Below are 19,571 nucleotides of genomic sequence, written 5' to 3'. Positions count from 1 at the left end.
GTGTTCATTGGGTAGCTCACGGTCATAAAAGATGAATATTTCAGATTTTCCGAGGTCTACACAAAAAATGGTAGCTATGATTATAAATCGATTTCAGATACCGTTTTTTTGGAATTTTGAACTTCGAATTCAACCATCTGTCAATGTTTCTATGTTGTCGGTATCAGCAAACATCCTTCTGATGCATTATTTAAAAAAGTGAGTTGCTTTCTATGTGTATGACGATGTTTTCCGCACATTGAAACTCCAAGTCCCATTAAGCTTCAGCTTTTGTTACGTTTCCAGTATGTTTGCACGGTCTGTAAACGCAGTTTCCGGTTCTTCTGCCTAAATCATAGTCAGCAATTTTTAGAAGCTGCAATAGAGTGGACCCTCGCTAAGTCGCGCCTCAATAAGTCGCGGTTTCGGCTAAGTCGCTGTTTACGTTATGGCTCGGATTGCTCGGATTCGCAATCAAACGTTTTTCAAGTATTTTCTATTCCATGCGGCTCGTGTGACGTGAAATGGGATAGACATCAAGGGAGTGGTCTGTTTGCCCCTTCTCGCACATAAACTGTCTCCATTTAACCCTTTCACCACCATAGTTTGTCCCAAATCCATTGTTTTCTATGGTAAAGTTGGACCTGTATACAGGGAACTGGGGTGAAAGGGTTAAAAGGGCCAAATAACGATATGTGTGCTCCTCCTAGAAAAACCCGGCCCGCCGATCCTAAACTTTTTTCAAAAAAAAAAAAAAAAGTTAAGTAAATTGTCTAAACTTTACAGTATTTTATGGCTCTTATTCGACAACATAAAAACAAAAAATACATCACCTCCGACCAACCTCCCCTATTTCTCAGAGGCATGTTACAGGAAACACACATAAGCCTACATGTATTTTTATTTGGCCTAAAGGTCTACGTGGTCGCACGAGCCAAGCATGCACCATAGGTCGAGAACTTTGAGCATGCAAAGTTTCCAAAGTTTCTGTTATGTGTATATTTTGTGACTCTGTCGATTGATGTTGACATGACTATCATCAAGATAATGCCAACGGTGCTGAGAAGGAAAAGAGGAGAGGTGGCAGAAGATTGGGAGGATGAAGATAATCTTCAGAAAATATTATCTTAATGATAGAGAGAAGACCTACAGTCTGGTAGAGAACCAAAGTTTATGGTGAGTAAAGAGGGCTTTCTCTGATGAGATTACAAACAGAAGCGAAACTATTTAAACGGACTTAAAATTCAGTACGAAATATGAAGACTTGCTGAGTAGTTAGTAAATTAATAGGTGTACCACGTCAAAAAATATGTCACTTGCGATTAGGTTTATGTCCCCATGCCCATTGCTATCTGAAAACAAAGACTGTGTACTGTTATCTTTTACATGGAAATAGTGACAAAATGTGGGAGAGAGCAGGGAGGGGCAATCCACACGCTTGACTACGAATCTGAGGCTAACTTGACAGTTACCCCTATTTGCGGTGAGACAATTATACTATTGAAACTGTTTCCCTTGTTATCTTTAAGTGTTTGCACCCAATAGCAACAGTAGCTATCATTCTTGTCTGTAGGCGTCGGGATCTGTTTAAATAAAGTATTAAATTGCTGAAGAACAGATTACTCGATCGTATAACAGTTAACGTACTCCAATGCGATGGATTTTCCTTTTTGTTGCGTTCTGCGAAAAATAATTAAAGATTCGAACGTCATATGTAAATACAAGCTGTTGTTTGCAGGGGCGTTTTTTCCTCTCCGATTAGAATCGAAATAACTGAGTTAATTATTAAATAATGAATCACATGTTAATACCATCCTGTTACTTTCAATAGCGTTAGATTTATATTAACGACACTATCATTATGTCAAATTTCTGAGCAAAGTCAACATCATCATAGGCTCTTCGGAAGGAACCGAATATTTCACCCAAGAAAGCAATCATAAGTTTTAACTGAAAATCGCTCAGAAGACGAGGTTTCGGAAGGAACGGGGAATCAAGACTATTGATATATTTCTGACGGCATAAGGTCATGGTCAAGCTTAATTCTTCCAACTGGAAGGCTGGTGTCTAGTGTATGGATGTACCAGAGTTCGTTTTGAGAAATTATATACACGTAAGTGGTCATATCCATTTTTTTTTCATTTTGGTGACAGCAACATCATCAATACATGTTACTGATACATCCATCGTCGAGACTTTACTAATATGGTGAATGAGCGAACGATTAAAATCAAGCAGAAAACTCGAACGGTGTTCCTGATTTTTAATAGACTTGTTTCAACTTTGAAGCTGGATTTCGCATACTTTCTGTCAGGAAAGTCATGAAACTAGGACGGTTGGTTTTTGTAGCTGACGGTCTACACACAATTGAACTCTTGACGCCATTCATCACTTCAAGAAAAGAGCATTTTCTGAAAAGATAAGGTCCTACGGTCAATGCTCTGTCAATGAAATCAGTAATGTGCATCCACCCGTTTGAGTTCATGATCCCAAGTGTTAGGAATTGTCATTACTTAGGAATTCGTTATTGTACAGCCATTCTCACGAGCCGCTGATGCTGTCTCCAAAAGCCATAACAGTCCATAACACTGCCTTTCGTTCTAACGAAAATATTGAATATTTACTGTGATCACCCCGTAAAAGTCAGATTCAATGACCCGAGTATTTTATTTGCTATAAAGAACATATTTCTAGGGTCAGCCTATACATCAACATCCAATCCGTGTTTGTATAATGAGTGAATTCACGTATATAAATTTCACAATGCCAGCAGCTTGTTCATTTTTATTGAGCGTGTTTGCGTACACGGCGGATCTATCGATCGTAGAGAATTCACAGGGCATATTCTGTCCATGCAGGAACTGAAAAAAAATTAATCTCGATGATCAGAAGGTGAAAAAGTCGCCTATTTTGCGAGTCTAACACTTTGTCAAATCGAGTTCGCGTTCCAACTTTGATGTAAGGTAACTGGATACGAGGGAACCGTGAGCGTAGCTCGCGGGCACAGCTTAGGCCTGACTTTGGCAAACTTTCCAATTGAGGAATCGGAGAATTTGGGAAAGCGCAGTTCTTGAAAGTACAGTTGACACATTTTTTAAGGACAGCCGGAATATCCTGATTACGATTCTAGTAAGTATTTGTGAGATAGGGATGTCCGTATTTGTGTTCCCATTTACCAGCCGTTTGATAGGAAGTTGCAGCGGCAGCCAGCAGACGTACTATACGTTCCCAAAGTTTCGGAGCTACTACATTATTCATGAGTTATTATTTGCTCTTCTCCAGGAGTTCCTCCCATTACCGTGACGTCACATGCTTAGCTCTGATTGACCGAGAGAAGATGGCGGAGGCGACACATAGCAATGGACAGTGTACTCGCTCAATTTGAAGCCTTACTATCCGAAGTCTGCTACCATCTTAGCGTTGTCGACAATGTGAATACGTAGTTTGTAGCTGGAAGAGTCAACGCGCCGAAAACTATGTCTTTGCTATGTGTTTGCGGTAAGTGTCGTTCCTTTATTATCTAAGCGAGTGTTGTGATTTTGAATGCGGCCTCAGTCTGCTCAGCTCAGCGGCAAATTCTAATATATTTGACTGATTTTCTCTGTTATTTAATTTCAGTAAAATCAGCGAGATTAACCGGAGCCGCAGGTATGTTTACTTTAAAAATCACTCTCAAGAAAATATGCTGGTAGTGTAAAATACATTTAAATTTGCCAGGACACCCTGTCGCTGTCCGCCGTACCTGCATCTGTCACAGCGGCGTTTTACGTGCGTGATTCGGAGGCACGTCGGGTGAATCCGTACACATTCACTAGGGAGAATCACCGTGTTCACCGGCATACAAATCCAGAATTCACTCTATGTAATTAAAAATGAAGCAGGCGAATCGGCTGGTGATAATTTGCAGTCGACCGTGAAATACTGCCTCACTAATTCCCATACACCATAGATGTAACGTTTTTGTATCGTAGTCGGCCCTAATTTCGTACTGATTGTAGCGCTGGTTCACGAGCTTTTATCGTATTACCTGGCAACATCATCGTGCTCACGTAAATATTCTGTCTTTGTCACGTCAACAGACAAATTTAATTCATATGTCACTCTGAAACTTCAAAATGTAAAGTCAACGACGATAGCCGTGAAAGGAAACAACCCGAGTTGGGAGCAGGACTTCATGTTGTAAGTAAATATCCAGAATTTTTAGCGCTCTACAGTGATGTCTGTGTGCTAGCTATTGTATTGATGTAATCTTTACATTGAGTCGCATGGGAACGTCGTTATTGGAAAACCATTGTGTCCGTACAAATCCTTTAAATTTTGATAAAAATCGACTTTCTGCAAGATATTCATGCAAATGTGATGCAAAAAATCAATTGTGCTGGTAACGGTAGAACAACATCAGAAAATGATTGGTAAATAATGTTCAGAACAAAAAGAAATTTTGGTAACCGGAAACATAAGTTATCACTAAAATACCTGCAATGATGATTTGAAAAACGAATAGAAAAATACAAAATATTGATAACATTAAATAAAATTCAGTCAATATGTGGAATGCAGCATACACTTTCCCACTATGATAGCCTTGACAGAAATTCAATACATGCTCAAATATGAAATATTGACGGATAAAAGAAATAATGTATTTTATATGTACAATTTACAAAATGGAAAAATTTTGAACAATAAGAGATTCGTGCTGGCATGCAAACTGTGATTATTTAATCGCCCTGTGAAACTCAATGCTCACGTGTTACATGCTTGTCCTTTACATCAGCCCGTACACCCATTTGAAGACTTCCATAAAACATTACATAATGGATTTTTATTGCTAATAATGCGACAGTTTTCTTATTAATGTATTCACAGTGGGTGTTTCCTGCACGAACTGTCTATGAATACAGTATTAATATTGTTCAGGTCATTTATACTGGTTTTAATGAGTGACACGTATGTTGATAATCTCAGGGTGGCGTTCTTAATGTCAGGGTACTTTGTGCCTGCTGTTGACGTGTGACTGCATCTGTAAAGACCATACTAATATTTGTGTAATGTATTTAATCGTTTACGAAATGCAGCACCATGCAGTTCCCCTTGGTTTTGCATGTCTTCTTTCTCCGTCTGGGGATTTGCCTCATTTGTGTCTGTGTACACAAGGTATCCCAGTGGTTCATTGCAAACAGTTGTTTAATTTCCTCTCATTCCTGCAAAATGACGCCACGAATCGACTCTGTGATATCGCACCCGGATTAAACTAAACTCCCTGGAAACTTTCCTTAGGAATAACATTGGATGCAGAAAATGCACACGTATCTTATTTCTAAGTGATATTGGCCCTTGACACCATCTATTTAAATTTGTATATCTAATCAAGAATGGAAAGGACCAGCCATGCTTGCTCATCCACTGCAGACATTGATATTATTTGCGTGATATCTAAAGCCAATACACTTAGCAAATCTACAGCGTAACCTTCAGTTTAATTCATTCCATGTGACGAGTAGATGATAAGTTGTGTTACACAGCAAGCATATATTTTTCTCTGTCTCGATCTCACACACTTTGACTCATGGTGATATCTCAGACTTAACATAGGGACAGAGATTTTGTTTTGCAAGGAAGAAAAGTTGTGTATGGATGATGGATGAATTGAAAATGGCATAGCTGACTGAACATAAACTGATTGCATGTAACTGGGACTGATATTACTCTAATGAAAAAACATTAAAAGTAATTTATCATGAAAGTACAAACGTTTTTCTACGTTGATGTACTTATTAAATTCACTATTGTAATACGGTAGTCTGTATGATATGCTATTTTTGAAAGTCTTATGTAAAAAAAAAGTTTGATAGAGTCATATCTATACTGCCAGATTCTTTTCTGCTTGAACTCACTTTAGTAGCTTCAATTAATGTTATGTTGATTTAATGAGTTTTTGCATTAAAAAGACATCAGTTGAATGTTCAGGCTTCTAAACTTTCTGATTTGTAAGACATAGAAAGTTGAAATTCAAAAACTACACCAGTTTGCAGGCAACAAAAAAATATCTTATTTTTGTCGAAGGAGACATAGCGTCATACCAATTCCGTAATTTACAGGAAATCTTTCTCTTTGATTAGAAAGTATAGTATTCTGCTTGGTGTGATCAAGGATATTGCATCATTTCTGTGAATTGTTCTCTGTAATTACACCCATTGTTTGTTTTACTAATACAAGGTGTTTTTGTACTGCTGCCAGGAATTACACATTGTTGATCTCAATGGAATGTCTCAAATATGTTGTTTATGATTCTCAGTGTGTGGAAAATGTATGCAAAGTTTTTATATCTCAGGTCAATGATTATGATTTTTGCTGAACAAGAGTTATTGCAAGTTATTAGCAAATGAAATTCAAATCACTAAAGAGATATAGGAAACGCTAATCTTACATGTTCTTATAAACCATGACTGATGGCAGTTTTCTTTTTAATGTCAAAATGACTCCTCACAATCCAAACTAATAAAGATTTATGGAGCACTGTCTAACCAGTGACACTTTCTGAACTCGCTGAATCAATTCAGGAATTTCTGGGAAAGGCCAGTTTTATGCACCAGCCTTGCCATTATATGTAATACGTAAAATGTTCTTGCATTAGAGAGAAGTTTTTTGAGTCCATGGTGTAGCACTGTTGCTGAGAAGGCAATAATCATAGAGATTTTTGTATTTCTAAAGTTTGGTTGTGATAATTTCAATGTACGATTTCATTGTAAAATGATGTGAAGCAAAGTAGAATACTTGTACTGTTATTAAATTTACTGCTTTAAAATTTCCTCCGACATCAACTCTATGAGTTAGGAAGAGTAATACAGTTAAAATATATTTAATAATATTATTATGTGAATCAGAGCAGAACTTGAGAGTTAGGATTTGTTCTGGTAAACATTTGTCACAGGTAAGTGAACTTTGAAACTCTATATTCAGGATATTGAACAGTTTTCGTGGAATTGTTTTTATCGGGTTTCTATGCAATGTTTATTGGGTTTCTTTCATGTCAACAGACAGACAGAAAGTAAACACTGAGATACTGTGTGGCAGAAAAATGAGAGCCAAAACTACAGTTTACACTGACTTGGCTAAAGGTCTTGCACTTCACATTTGACTACTATGTGTTTATTAAACAAGGGTGAAAGGTTATAAGCTAAAGGTCACTGGTTCAGATATCACTGTAAAAGACAAGGGTTTATCATATCAGTTTTGAGACATCCAAAACTTGCAAATGTAAGATAGCAATAAGGACAGATGGCTAGACTGTGAAACAGTTTTCACATGTAGAACCTTTTAAGTGTTATGCACTTCTGATAATACTATTACAGATAATACCATATTTCTTCTTGGTGTCTGCTTTGCAAGAAACAAAAATTTCATGAATAATGTTTTTGCAACAGGCATTCATTAAATCTCTTTAGAAGTAGTGACCTCACAGCAATGATGCCTCAGATGTGTAATGTGAAAAAATTTATTTATCAAATTGGTATTTTTAGATATTTTTGGTGGTGTTAAACTTTTACTAATAGATCCGAGGAGCAAGTAATCCCTTTACTCCCACTTTACCTCTGAGGAGACCCAAGGTTGCTGTTGGCAAACTCTGGTTTATCGTACCGTGGGTGTGTCAGTGGGTTTTAAACAAGTAATCTGATGATTTCTACAGTGCACAGCAAGGCTGACACAGATCCATGCTGTCCTTTTCATGTGCAAAGCAGTCTATTGTGTATAACATCATTGTTTATGTGTGCTGGATGCTTGACACAGATAGGTATAAGCATTTGCATTCAAATGTTGGGATATTTCTCCAGCTTTCATCAAACAGTAGACAAGCTTTTAAGCTCTTGGAAGAGTAACTGTTGTGTGATTTAGCTTGGGGTTGGCTGTCATTTGTTATCAGTGAGTTCTGATAAAGGCATTTTGTTGATTTGGCAGTGTACAGTCATGTTGAAGGTGTGGATGACGGGGAAGATTTTCAGAAGTTTTTTGAACTGGTGTAGACTATATCACATTTTGTTTGCAATCACAGATTTTGACCACTCACAGTTGTAGGAGATAATAGCATGAACCGGGGACAGTATGTCTTCTCTGTACCCCAGGAAAAAAATAACCGGATTATACACCCAATCTGATTACTCATTTGTGTCACTTATGCTACATGTGGTTTGTCAACAAGATGTACAATCCCACTACATCACCTATATTACCACATTCCAGAGTTAACTGGCACTGGAACACAGTTGCCAAGACTCTCTCAAGCCTTACTTTTTTTGGCCCTCCTGATGTCGACATTTAATGAAGGAGTTACGACAGACAGTGATTGGTGTTGACAGGATGAGAGACAGATCCTCTCCCAGGCAGCGTGTAGTGTGTTGTAGATGTGAGATCAGTAGCCATAACTGGCTGGATAACATTAAATCAGAAAAGATAACACTATTTACAAAGCTCTCTGATCATTGATCAGATCAAGATAGAGTGACTCATACCCTGATGTGAATAATCCATATTGCATAATGACAATACTACATTACTTTAAAACGTTTTGATGCCATGATACTGTACATTGAAGGTGTCTTGTCGTAACCTTTATGACTCATGTTTTCAGTACTGTGAACTATTTTATCCAGAACTCTGGGACGTGTCCATAGCCTTTATCATTCAGTTTGACATACTGACATTTCATTTGCCAGCATTTTGAAATCCTTATATTTTAACCCAATTCCATATACCCTTTCACCCCTGTTTTCCATGTTTGTAGAAATTCTACCACTGAGAACAATAGTCTAAGAGATATTAAACCAAACAGTGATCCTGATGTTAAGAGTCATCCAGCATTGAGGAACTTGATGCGTAAAAAATTTAATCGTTGTATGGTATAGGAGTATCAGATAGTATTGTTTTTAAAGATGGGTGATCATGTTTTTCTATTTTTATGAAAGTGGTTGCCATGTGGTAGTTTTTGATTTGTCGACTGTAGAGTCAATCCTTTTAATCATTTGTCATTTTGCTCATTTTCTTTTTTCGATATGTAGGTTATTGTATTACAGAATCCTATGTCAGAGCACAATGGGTGTAGGTTGATTTAAGTACAACATAAATCATCACACAATTGTCCTTCAATACAAATATGTAATTACATTGATATATTATTCATGTCTCTGCTGATGGGATGAGAGAGAGAGAGAGGAGAGACGGCAAACTGTTCATAGTGTTCAATCAAGCTGAACATAAATAATACAGAGTTCTACTCTTTTGTCAAATTGAGAAATTCTGAGAAAGGTCATACAAAGGCTGGTAGTTTCAGTTAAATCAACAGGTGGTTTCGGTTTTGGTTTTTGGTTTCATGCATTTTAAGATAATGTTGTAATTTCTTATAATAATTAGTCAATGGCAGAATGTAAGGATGAAGCACTTACATGTACTATGACTCATGAATTGATGATTGCTAATCACGGTTTCAGATTCTTGCTACTTAACAAATTAACATTTATTACCAGAGCAGAACCTGTGAGTCTTTCTCAAGTCACCTTCAAAACTTGGGAAAGTTATTGTTTGTATACAAACATAGTTTGTTTACCTGTCTAGGAATGTGTAGCAGGCTGGTTTGCTTTATGATGTATTGTTCCCTTTCTGGTGTGAAGTCGTTGTGAAAAGGGTCAGTGACCTATTCAATGACTGCTTTCTGCCTTTATTGTTCTCTGTAGCTACTCAATGAATGATGCAGGACTCTATGATGTGTACACACCGTGGCAAAGTCAACACTCTCAATTTCTAGACTGTTGTCAACTTGCTGGGAGGCGTTACATACCTATGTGCAAAGTGGTTTAGTTGTTGCACAAATGGATTACTCTTGCCTTCAAGGAACAAAGTTGCTCTATTTTGACCTGATTGTGATATCAAGAAAACATGAAATACTTACATAAAGTCACTCAATGTACAAAATGATAATGGTACATAACTGCAACAGTGTCAAAAATTACCCCTGAATGCAAACAGATAATTTTGTCTGTGACCTCAAAACAAAATGGATTCTTCCCGTTGGGACTTACTTTTCTGTGACAAACAAACATTACCACAATGTTTTCTTACCTAAATAGAAGACACACCAATTAAGATTTCATAACAAAAGCTTGTATGACGTCCCAACTTAAAGTGACTGTGTATGTTTAGCCATGCATGGTAAGTGTGTACACTGAACTTGATTTTTGTACAGACCGTAAAATTTTGCACTGAATGTTTAATTTTGTCTGGCTGCAAGCAGAGTTGAGGTTCATGTGCACAGCTGACCAGTATTTCAGTACATGTATGTTTCAAGAAGTCAAACAACACAATTAACCTGCTTTTCTTATCCAAACAAAATTCATGACAACTCAAAAAAAGAGTGACTTCGTCCCTTTGAAACCACGTTTTAATGTATAGTTAATGCATGTAGCTCTATAAACTGCATGTGTCTGTCATTGTAGCTTGCATTTCACAAGGGCAATGAAAGCCTTATTTCTTGTTATGTAAGTCAGAATAAAGCCAGAATACTCAAGAAGATTAGTAAGGGTCAAGCATGGCTGTACCTACACACGGAAACCTCTTCCTTTATGACAAAGAATGAGTCTGGGTAATTATGAAGACTCAGTGATTGTATAGAGAAACAAGACGGAACTGTGTAGTTCAGTATAAGTGGTGTTTACTGTGTACCTTTAAACACGGTCCCTCCACAATTTGTGGAGGGACCGTGCTTTAAATATGAAACCTTGTACAACGTATGTGTACATCTCGTCCCGGCTTCTATAATATATCACATATGTGGTTAGATAGATAAAAAATCAGTGTACATCATGTACATGCATATCACATAGTAATTATGCTCGCTCTTTAGCTTAAAATGTATGTGTATCATTGTTAGACCACAGTTTTGGTGTATTTGTGTACAATATATCATTATATATCAGTGCAAACATCCAACCAATCAGACTGTATTTGCTGTAATAATGCTTCAGAGATTTTCCAGTGGCAAGAAGTGTTTTCATAGGAACAATTTCACACTTTTTAAACTTAGCACTATTGCAGATAAATAAATCACGTGTGTGATATTGCTGGCAGTATAATGGTGAAATATAAGGTATAGCATCTTGGCTCTACCCGGTAGTCATAATGCAGTGACTAATAAATGTGCTTTTATTATTTTGAAATATTAAATATGATGTCATTGATCATGTTGAAGACAGATTTGTCAGTAATCTTCAACTGCTTAATTTGTATTCAGGATATATATTTATTTTTGATATCTTCATTAAATGTTACATAATTACTTTTCACAGTTAGTTTGTCTTTAAAGTGCAAGTATCAGTGGCATCTCGATGGAGAGAAGCAAATAATGCAAATATTTTTTATTTTGAAGTTGCATCATTTCTCTACCCAAATGAGAATTGGGAAACAGACCATGGGTTTTTGTTTTATGGTGAAGGATTTACTTCTTGCTGGACTGTGAACAGGTCATCTGATTGAAATTCTGTAAGAAGAAAACTTATTAGAAAACACTGTTCTTAAATGAGATAGACTGTACTATGTCCTCTAATCGTCATAACGATACCAGTGTGGCCTACTGGCAACCTGGGTTTTACTCACTTTGGGATTTTATAAATATTTTAAAACAAATTGATTGTTGATTCCAAAGTGAGATCCGGAATAGTTTAAGCAGTCAATTTAGTTTTACTGCCAAGATGTTTTAAGATGAGGATCATTTGGAGAATTGTAAAAAAACCTTTCATGGGTTTGGGAATGTTAAAGCAGGAACGATAATCCTTGACTTCTTGCTTTGACAGCAATATACCCTGCAGTGATATTTAAAGTCAGAAATTAAATGGCAATCAATTAAGTAATAGAATTGAAGGATTTTGACCTGTGGTAGGTGTTGGGTGTGTGAGCTGATTGCTAAACCAGGCAGTTAAATGAAGCATCCATAATGTGTGCATTTCAGCAAAGCTTGGAATTCTGGACAGCAATGTGTGATAGATTTCAATACGGCAAGATGTGATCACCTTTTGGATCTAAGACCAGGAAATGAGATATTTAAAGTCTGGTTGAATTAAGATATCATTTACTTTTGGCGGAGACACTAATGGTTTTCAGAGACAATGGGAAATGACTTAGATTCCTTGCCAGGAAGTGTGTGCTAGTCAGGAAGACAAATATTTATAAGAATTTAAATCACCTGTTCATAGAATATGGAATAATTAAATTTATGGTTTACAACACAGCTTCTGCACGTCCCCTGAAATTGTCTATGGTTAAGCTGTCAGTGACACAGATGAGGGAATGTGTTGATATTGATGAATGGCCAAACATTATCATTAAAAATTAAAAAAGATGCAGCACCTCGATTAAAACCCAAATCAAACATTGAGACATTGCTTTAAAAGCCCCTAATGACATTAGCTGGGAATATTTAATGTTAAATAATTGATGATTTCCTTCAGACGGTAGGTCAAAAAAGCGACAAAGAAAAAATTGTTTGATTTTGCAAGTGATAATTAACACATTATGGTAATGCAATCAAATAATTATGAAAGAAAAACAGGCTTTTGTTCAGTTTCTTGAATTAAGTAAATGTGAGTACTCTGACCCTTGACAAATCATTTTCATTTTATTCGTTGCAGGGATGAGTGTTTTGTTATCTGTGTGCTTTATAATCTTCTTCCATGCAAACTTAGGGAGAAGTGTACAAGAGCATTGTGGATTCTGGCATGACTGCTTCAGACTCTCTGTGTATAATATGTAATATTGGTTCTGAAAAATTGGTCTGATTTTGACTCACTTTGTTTTGGCAAACTTATTTAGAAGTATATTTTGTACTCAAAGTATACTGTTTTCATCATAGCAATTACATGTCCTTTGGATCAGTCTGATTGATGCAACAGTTCAGATCTAATTACTTTGTGAATTGCTTGGATCAGAATAGGTGATCCAAAATTTGGGTCTGTTGATTTGAACAATGATTTGGATCTTCTATAATTTAAATACTGACAAAAATCTGATGACTTGATTTGTGATGAGGATCATATATACATGTAATTTGATCAATAATTGACTTGATAAATGACTTGGTTTTGTTGATTTGATCAATGATTCAGATCTGTTGATCAATGCCTTACATCTATTGACTTGATCATTGATTTAGTTCTGGTGGTCAGTGACTTGGATTTGTTGTCCTGATCAATGATTTGGATCTTTTGATCAATGCATGGATTTGTTGACTTGATCAATGATTTAGATCTGTTGACCAAATCGATCATTTGGATTTTATAATTTGATGAATCACTGAGATCTGATGATCACATGGATCATACAATTTTAAAAATAACTTTGATCAATTCTATAAAATGCTAGCTTCAGTCAGTTGTGAAGATGTAATTTTTTAAAACAGATCATTCTTTTCCAATCAATCTGTCTAATCAGGTCAAATTATTAAACACTGATCTAACACTAAGTTCAAACCAATGAGTTATTAGTAATCAATCTAGGTCCATTTATTACTTGGCAATACCGTAATAACAGTATTACAGTATTAGGTTATGACATTTGACGCACTGAAAGCTACATCGGCAGTTTTCATCTGAGCATAAATTGAAGATCATTTCCAGTTCACATATGCCAAGTATAATCTCAGCCTCCAACTTTAGTTCTTTGTAGAGTGGCATTGGAGCCTGCATATTGGATGATGATTTCTCTTGGATTTGTCTGCTGTCAAAGATATTAAACATCATATTACCATACAGTAGTCTTGAAGACCTAAAATAATATGCATTGAACTGCTACAATAAGGAAGACAATTTTTGCCATGCCTGCTAGAAAGTTGCTAAAAAGTGAAGGAATGAGATTAGTATACTATTTACTTTGATTTTCCAATAGCGTGCAGGTCATCCGAACATCTCTAGCAAACTTTCAGGAAACAGTGACCACACCCATTCATACTGTTGACTTGAATCAGTATCTCACTTCATCTTCCTGTCAATCACTCAGTTTATTCATTGACAAAATTCCCAATGTAACACCTGGCGATGTCAGCTGCATGTGTTTGATTTCTGTCCCCTTCATCTGTTGCCAATGTAACCGTATGTGTGTCCAACTCACATTGGCAGCCGTCTGTTTGACTCCCCATGAGGTACGCTCTTGTATTTGCTTTGTACAAACTCTTCCGCCAGTGTGAGCACAACACGGAAATGGAGGATGCCATGAATGACTTTACAATGCATCCGTGTAATCGAGTTGTTGCATAGCTTTTTAGTTGATGCGCATGTAGCTATAGCATGCTTCCCCAACCTTTTTAAATGCAAACTTTACTGTACAATATCTGGTTTTCATCCAAGAAGCGGTGAGCTATTGCTTTTAGTCTGTGCAAGAATGGTTTGTATTTGTAACCATGGTAACTGATTTTGCCATGGTAACTTGGAACTTTACATACGCAAAAGATAAGTGGTTTGTTCTCTCTAGATCGGTTTCTTCAGTTGTAGGTTGAAAAAATGGAAAATTAAGAGACTTGGTGCTGTTTTGGAGTCAAATTTTAAGCGTTTGTTCTATCGTGAGCAAGTCAGCTACTATTAATTAATGTTGTACTCAGTGTGTATGAGTCCATCAAAATGTAGTTTATGCCCCTGTTATGTTTCATGGCATGTCATCTCATCATCTTTTCAAAGGCCAAGAATGATTGTCACCATAAAGAATAAACAGCAAAATGTCCCAAAAGTTTTAAAATGTCTTTGTGTTAGAGATGTTGTTTTGACAGCTACATTGTAGACTGTCAACGGAGAACTGATATAGCAGTAACATAACATTTTGCAATATATTGTTGCGTGTACTGGTTGGATGAGAAATCCCTTCAAAGGAAATGTAAACTACCATTAGGCAGTATGTATAGTGCCATTGCAAATATTTGATGAAGTAGGACCCACATGTGATACCTACATATGGAATGGTTGAACCCTATGCCAACGCATGATCTCATACAAAAAGAATATTTCCATGAATCTGCCATTGACAATTAATGAAAGATCGTGCAGCCTTGCCTCTAATTATAGATGAAAATGATGGAATCTACTCTACCCTTGTCATTTGTGACAACTCTGGAGTGACGCCTTTGAGAATTAATTGAGCGGAACTGAAAATGATAATGTGAATAGGCTTGAAGTTAATTAGCGCCTAGATTGAAGACTGAAATGAACAGTAGCTGTGTGTAATTACAGCTGAGAGGGAGTGAAATTTAACAGGGACAGATTGTACATAGCAACCAGCTTGTATAGAAGAAATTTAATATCAGCGTTAACTAAGGTCAATAAATGTCATTAAAATGAAAAGACAGTTAATTAAAGATCATTTTTATAATTTAATTGGCTACTTTATGACTTTCCGTTTTGGGCTGTCAACTAGCTAAAAAGGTGTTACCATCATGGTACTTTTATTTTACTCAACAGAAAATTTATGTCCTTTTTTTGTACATTGAAAGTATACACAGCATGGGATTATTTGCAAGGAATGTGCTTGATGAATTTTCATGTTTTTGTTGAAAGATACGTAAGATTTGATTGACATGTAAAAACTTTTTCCAATGTGCCTCACTTTTAACCCTTTTCCTGCCAGACAGTAATAACTGTATCACTTCCCAATCAGCCAAGTCAGTAAAAAGCGGTATTGAGCCAAAACATGACGTATTTTCACCCGCTTGGCTTTGTATGTTATAGCATCTTTTGTCCCCAAAAAATCAACTTTACAGTATTATGTTTTCAACAGCCTTCAAATGTACAGTATTATGTTAAAATACATCATATGGAATATGTTGTGTTCCATTAATTTTAACCATCTTGACCTGGTGGTGAAATATGGACTTGGCAGGAAAAGGGCCTCACTTTTAAACAACAGTATTCATGGATTATAGATCAGTGTAATATTAACAATCATAAGATTACCTAAAGCAGCCTGTAACAAAGCTAGAGACAAAAACCTCATCACCAATCAAAGGAAAGCGATATCCTGGACAGTGTTTTCAATATCTACCCGTTACAGATGTAAAGAACTGCCATATCACACCTCTTTGGTCATTATCTGGCAATTGAAATCAGACAATCACATTTTGTGCTGACTTCTCATTGAGATATTTTATAGTGGTAATTTTGAAAGATATTATTAGCTGAAATTCAATTGCCCTCACTTTGATATCAGGGTATTCCATATGGTTTGAAACCATATCAAGGCCTCTGTATCTCAACTCCAATAATTGAAATAATGCTTTTGAATTAATACCTGTGTGTAATGTACATTTGGAAAATGAGTGATAAATTTAACTTGTCCTAATGTAAAGTCTGTGATGATGAATGCTTCTTTTTGGCTCCACAGTTTTTACCATACGCTGGTTAATCACATGATCACATGATGATAACATATTTTAGCATATATTCCCTTGGCTTGAGTCGTGTTTAATACTCAAAGTTTTATCTCTCTCTCTCTCTCTCTCTCTCTCTCTCCTCTCTCTCTCTCTCTCTCTCTATATATATATATATATATTCAGCCATTGCTAGAATGAAGCAATGTCACAAATGCAATGCGCCAATCATATCAATCTATCTGTCTGTTTGTCATTATCAAAATGAAGCAATGTCATAAATATATCTATCTACAGTGTATCTGTCTGTCTATGTCTCTGTATGTGTGTGTAGATGTGTATATGAACCCACAAAATGATGAAAACTACCAGTATATAAACCATGAGTGATTTTGCCCAATATAGAAATGTTAGTTATAAGTAACAGCTGTTTTGTCGACAGCTCTCACAGCGTTGAGTGACAGCTAAAATTTGTAAAGAATAGAATTTTAATTGTATAATCCAGTCAAGTATCTATAGTCTGAAACACTGAAAATCCACATTTTCTGCTTGAGTAGTTTATGGATTCCAGTTTCGACACCAGCTTTCAGTGGATTACAGGTGAACCATTTATCCATTTTCATGGTTTTTACGTTTTGTGGCATATGTTTTGGTTAAAAATTAACAACAGTTACTTTGGAGAGATGACAATAGATTATATATAATTTGTGGATTTGGTCATTGCCGTTGCTTTGTTCTACAAATAAGGTATAATTAAATTGATACGGAAATTAAGATGATACCATGTGTGCTCCAAATTGTATTCTGATGGAATGCTTTGCCTTTTCAGTTTACATTTTCATAACACAATACTTTTAATACATAAATACTCCTTTAATCTGTACCTGCTACCACTGAAATGACATGTTATTAAAATCAATGCTGCATCTTGAAATAGCTGCATTAATATCATTAGCTACTATAGACTATAGTCTATAGAAGCTATTGGGATGGGTATCCGTCCGGCGTCCGTCGTCAGTCTGTATGTATGTATGTATGTATGTATGTATGTATGTATGTATGTATGTATGTATGTATGTATGTCCGTTTGTGAGGCGTCCGTCCACTCAAATATCTTGAGAACCGCAGTACTTACTGATTTGATATTTGTTGTGTAGATGAAAAATACGATTTTGAGAAACTATTTTTTTTAATTTTTTGATATTGTTGAAAATAGGCAAATTAATGCCAAAAAAGGTGTTTTTGGTAAAAAATCTTCTTCATAACCGCTGGTCAGACAGCTTTGTTATTTGGTATACAGGTCCCTAGGGGTAACCCAACTTAGACTTGTTCAAATTGTGATGAAATATGCAAATCTGTATTTTTAAGGAATTTTTTTGTCATTTTTGGTCAAAATTTGACTTACATTGTATGTAATTCTTGTACTGTATAAACCCTATCGATTCACCCAGAAAAAAATAATTAATATGATTTTAAATAATTGAATTAATTAGGAAATCATCAAAGCCAAAATAATTTTAGTGTAGAATTATCAGAAAGTTCAACTTTTTTTGACAGTTCATAGTGAAATGCTTACCATCTTGGAGGATTAAAACATGTAAAGGCAACTTTCCTGAATCCCAACTTTGACATATTCTGAACCGTCATTTATTGTGCCCTGGATGTTATCTAAAAGAAATTGCTCAAAATAGTCAATAGAGATAGAGATAGAGATAGAGATAGAGAAAGTTCTAATTTCCATTTATGGTTGACTTGGTAAGGATAAAATAAAATTACTTTTTGAGGAAAAAAATAGAGTGGTCAATTAAAAGAGTGGTCAAAGTGATAGGGTTTTTATGGTAAAGCTGGGCTGTATAAAGATTCCTCATGTGCTATTTATAGCAATTATGCAATCTGTGTAAACAGTGCAATGAAAGTGTAACATGATTCCTTATAATGCTTTTGATGACCTTGAACTTCTTAAGTTTCAAACCTTTGTCTCTTCAGTGTGCTTTCTCTGAGTATGTACAGTCTCAACTTATTAAATAGAACTCACAATGTTAATCAAAGATATCCACCTTCTTCATCAATACATGTGTCACAAAAGGTTATTCTCTACATAACTCAACAGAGTTCTGTCAACTGTTGAGTTGCTTGTTCTTTCAAAACCGCTGGTCAGACAGCTTTAATATTTAGTTTACTTGTCCGTAGGATGACCTTAGTGAGATAATTTCATACAGTAAGGAAATACTTAATTTTGTATCCATGTCTATAGTAGCTTCAGGGACTTTGGCCCTATGTTTTAATATTGCAAAAAAAGAGGAACTGTTTTTTCCTCTCACTTTTTGCTCCAGTGATTATGTGCATACGGTCGTTACTGTGGATAAAAATTTCAAAATGTTGGTTTGACATGTAACTGTTGAACACATGCAGATAAAGGCTATACTGTATGTACATGATTGGTTTGACCACAACAATACTTATGATATATACCTGTTGAATATCGAATATGTGTTCCTGTCAGAGAGAGAGAGAGAGAGAGAGAGAGAGAGAGAGAGGGGTTAGAGAAGGAGGAAAACAAAGTCATGTACCGGTACATGCAATAGTCATTCACTGTTGTTGCCTTTTAAAATTGTCAATATTTTATTGCAGTAATAGTTCTTAATGACCCAATTTCTAGTGACGTCATTATTAGGGACGATTCAGAATTTACTTCCAGGGGGGGGGGGTGGAGGATTTTCAGGGGGGGCCACCCATTTTTCCCAAGAAAATTTAGGGGGGGCCAGACAAAAATACCACAATCTTTTAGGGGGGGCCAAGGAAAAAAAACATCAATTCAACATTTGCCCAGAATTTCTGATCTCTACAAAAGAGCACCGTAGACGCTACCAGGGTGACAGATAAACTCAACATGTTTAGTTAAACTCCTTTAGCTGCCAAATTCGGTAATATTCACAGTGGTTTGTTTTATGCATCTACTGCAGTATCTTGTTCTCCTCCCTGAAGCGTTATAAATGTCCAGTATTTAGCGTGTCAATACAAACCATACAGTGAACAGTCAGGGTTGTTTTTGTTGAAAAGAGATCTCAGATCAAGTCCAGACTAGAATTCATTTATCAACAATAACAATGGTCATTTATGTTCACACTGGTATGTTGCTAAATACAGCATTGGGTGTTCTATGTAGTGATAGAATAACAAACAAATGCTGATACACAGAGAT

General features: G+C 36.0%; 1 protein-coding gene across 12 annotated transcripts in view; it reads left to right on the top strand.

Annotated features, from left to right (window-relative positions):
- Positions 1-3,290: 3,290 nt before the first annotated feature.
- LOC139122014 (protein unc-13 homolog B-like) overlaps positions 3,291-19,571 on the top strand; it is a 212,686-nt gene continuing 196,405 nt past the window's right edge. For 11 of the 12 annotated variants that reach the window (XM_070687362.1, XM_070687360.1, XM_070687371.1 and 8 more), the window contains exons 1-3: positions 3,291-3,477; positions 3,598-3,627; positions 4,059-4,158. In XM_070687362.1, coding sequence (XP_070543463.1) covers positions 3,456-3,477; positions 3,598-3,627; positions 4,059-4,158 — 152 coding nt within the window. In that variant the 5' untranslated portion in view covers positions 3,291-3,455. The remainder of the gene's footprint in view (positions 3,478-3,597; positions 3,628-4,058; positions 4,159-19,571) is intronic. The other variant, XM_070687372.1, reaches the window with a different exon arrangement.

Source organism: Ptychodera flava, chromosome 21, assembly GCF_041260155.1.
Source record: "Ptychodera flava strain L36383 chromosome 21, AS_Pfla_20210202, whole genome shotgun sequence".
NCBI lineage: Eukaryota > Metazoa > Hemichordata > Enteropneusta > Ptychoderidae > Ptychodera > Ptychodera flava.
This window is presented reverse-complemented; position numbering and strand designations above follow the sequence as displayed.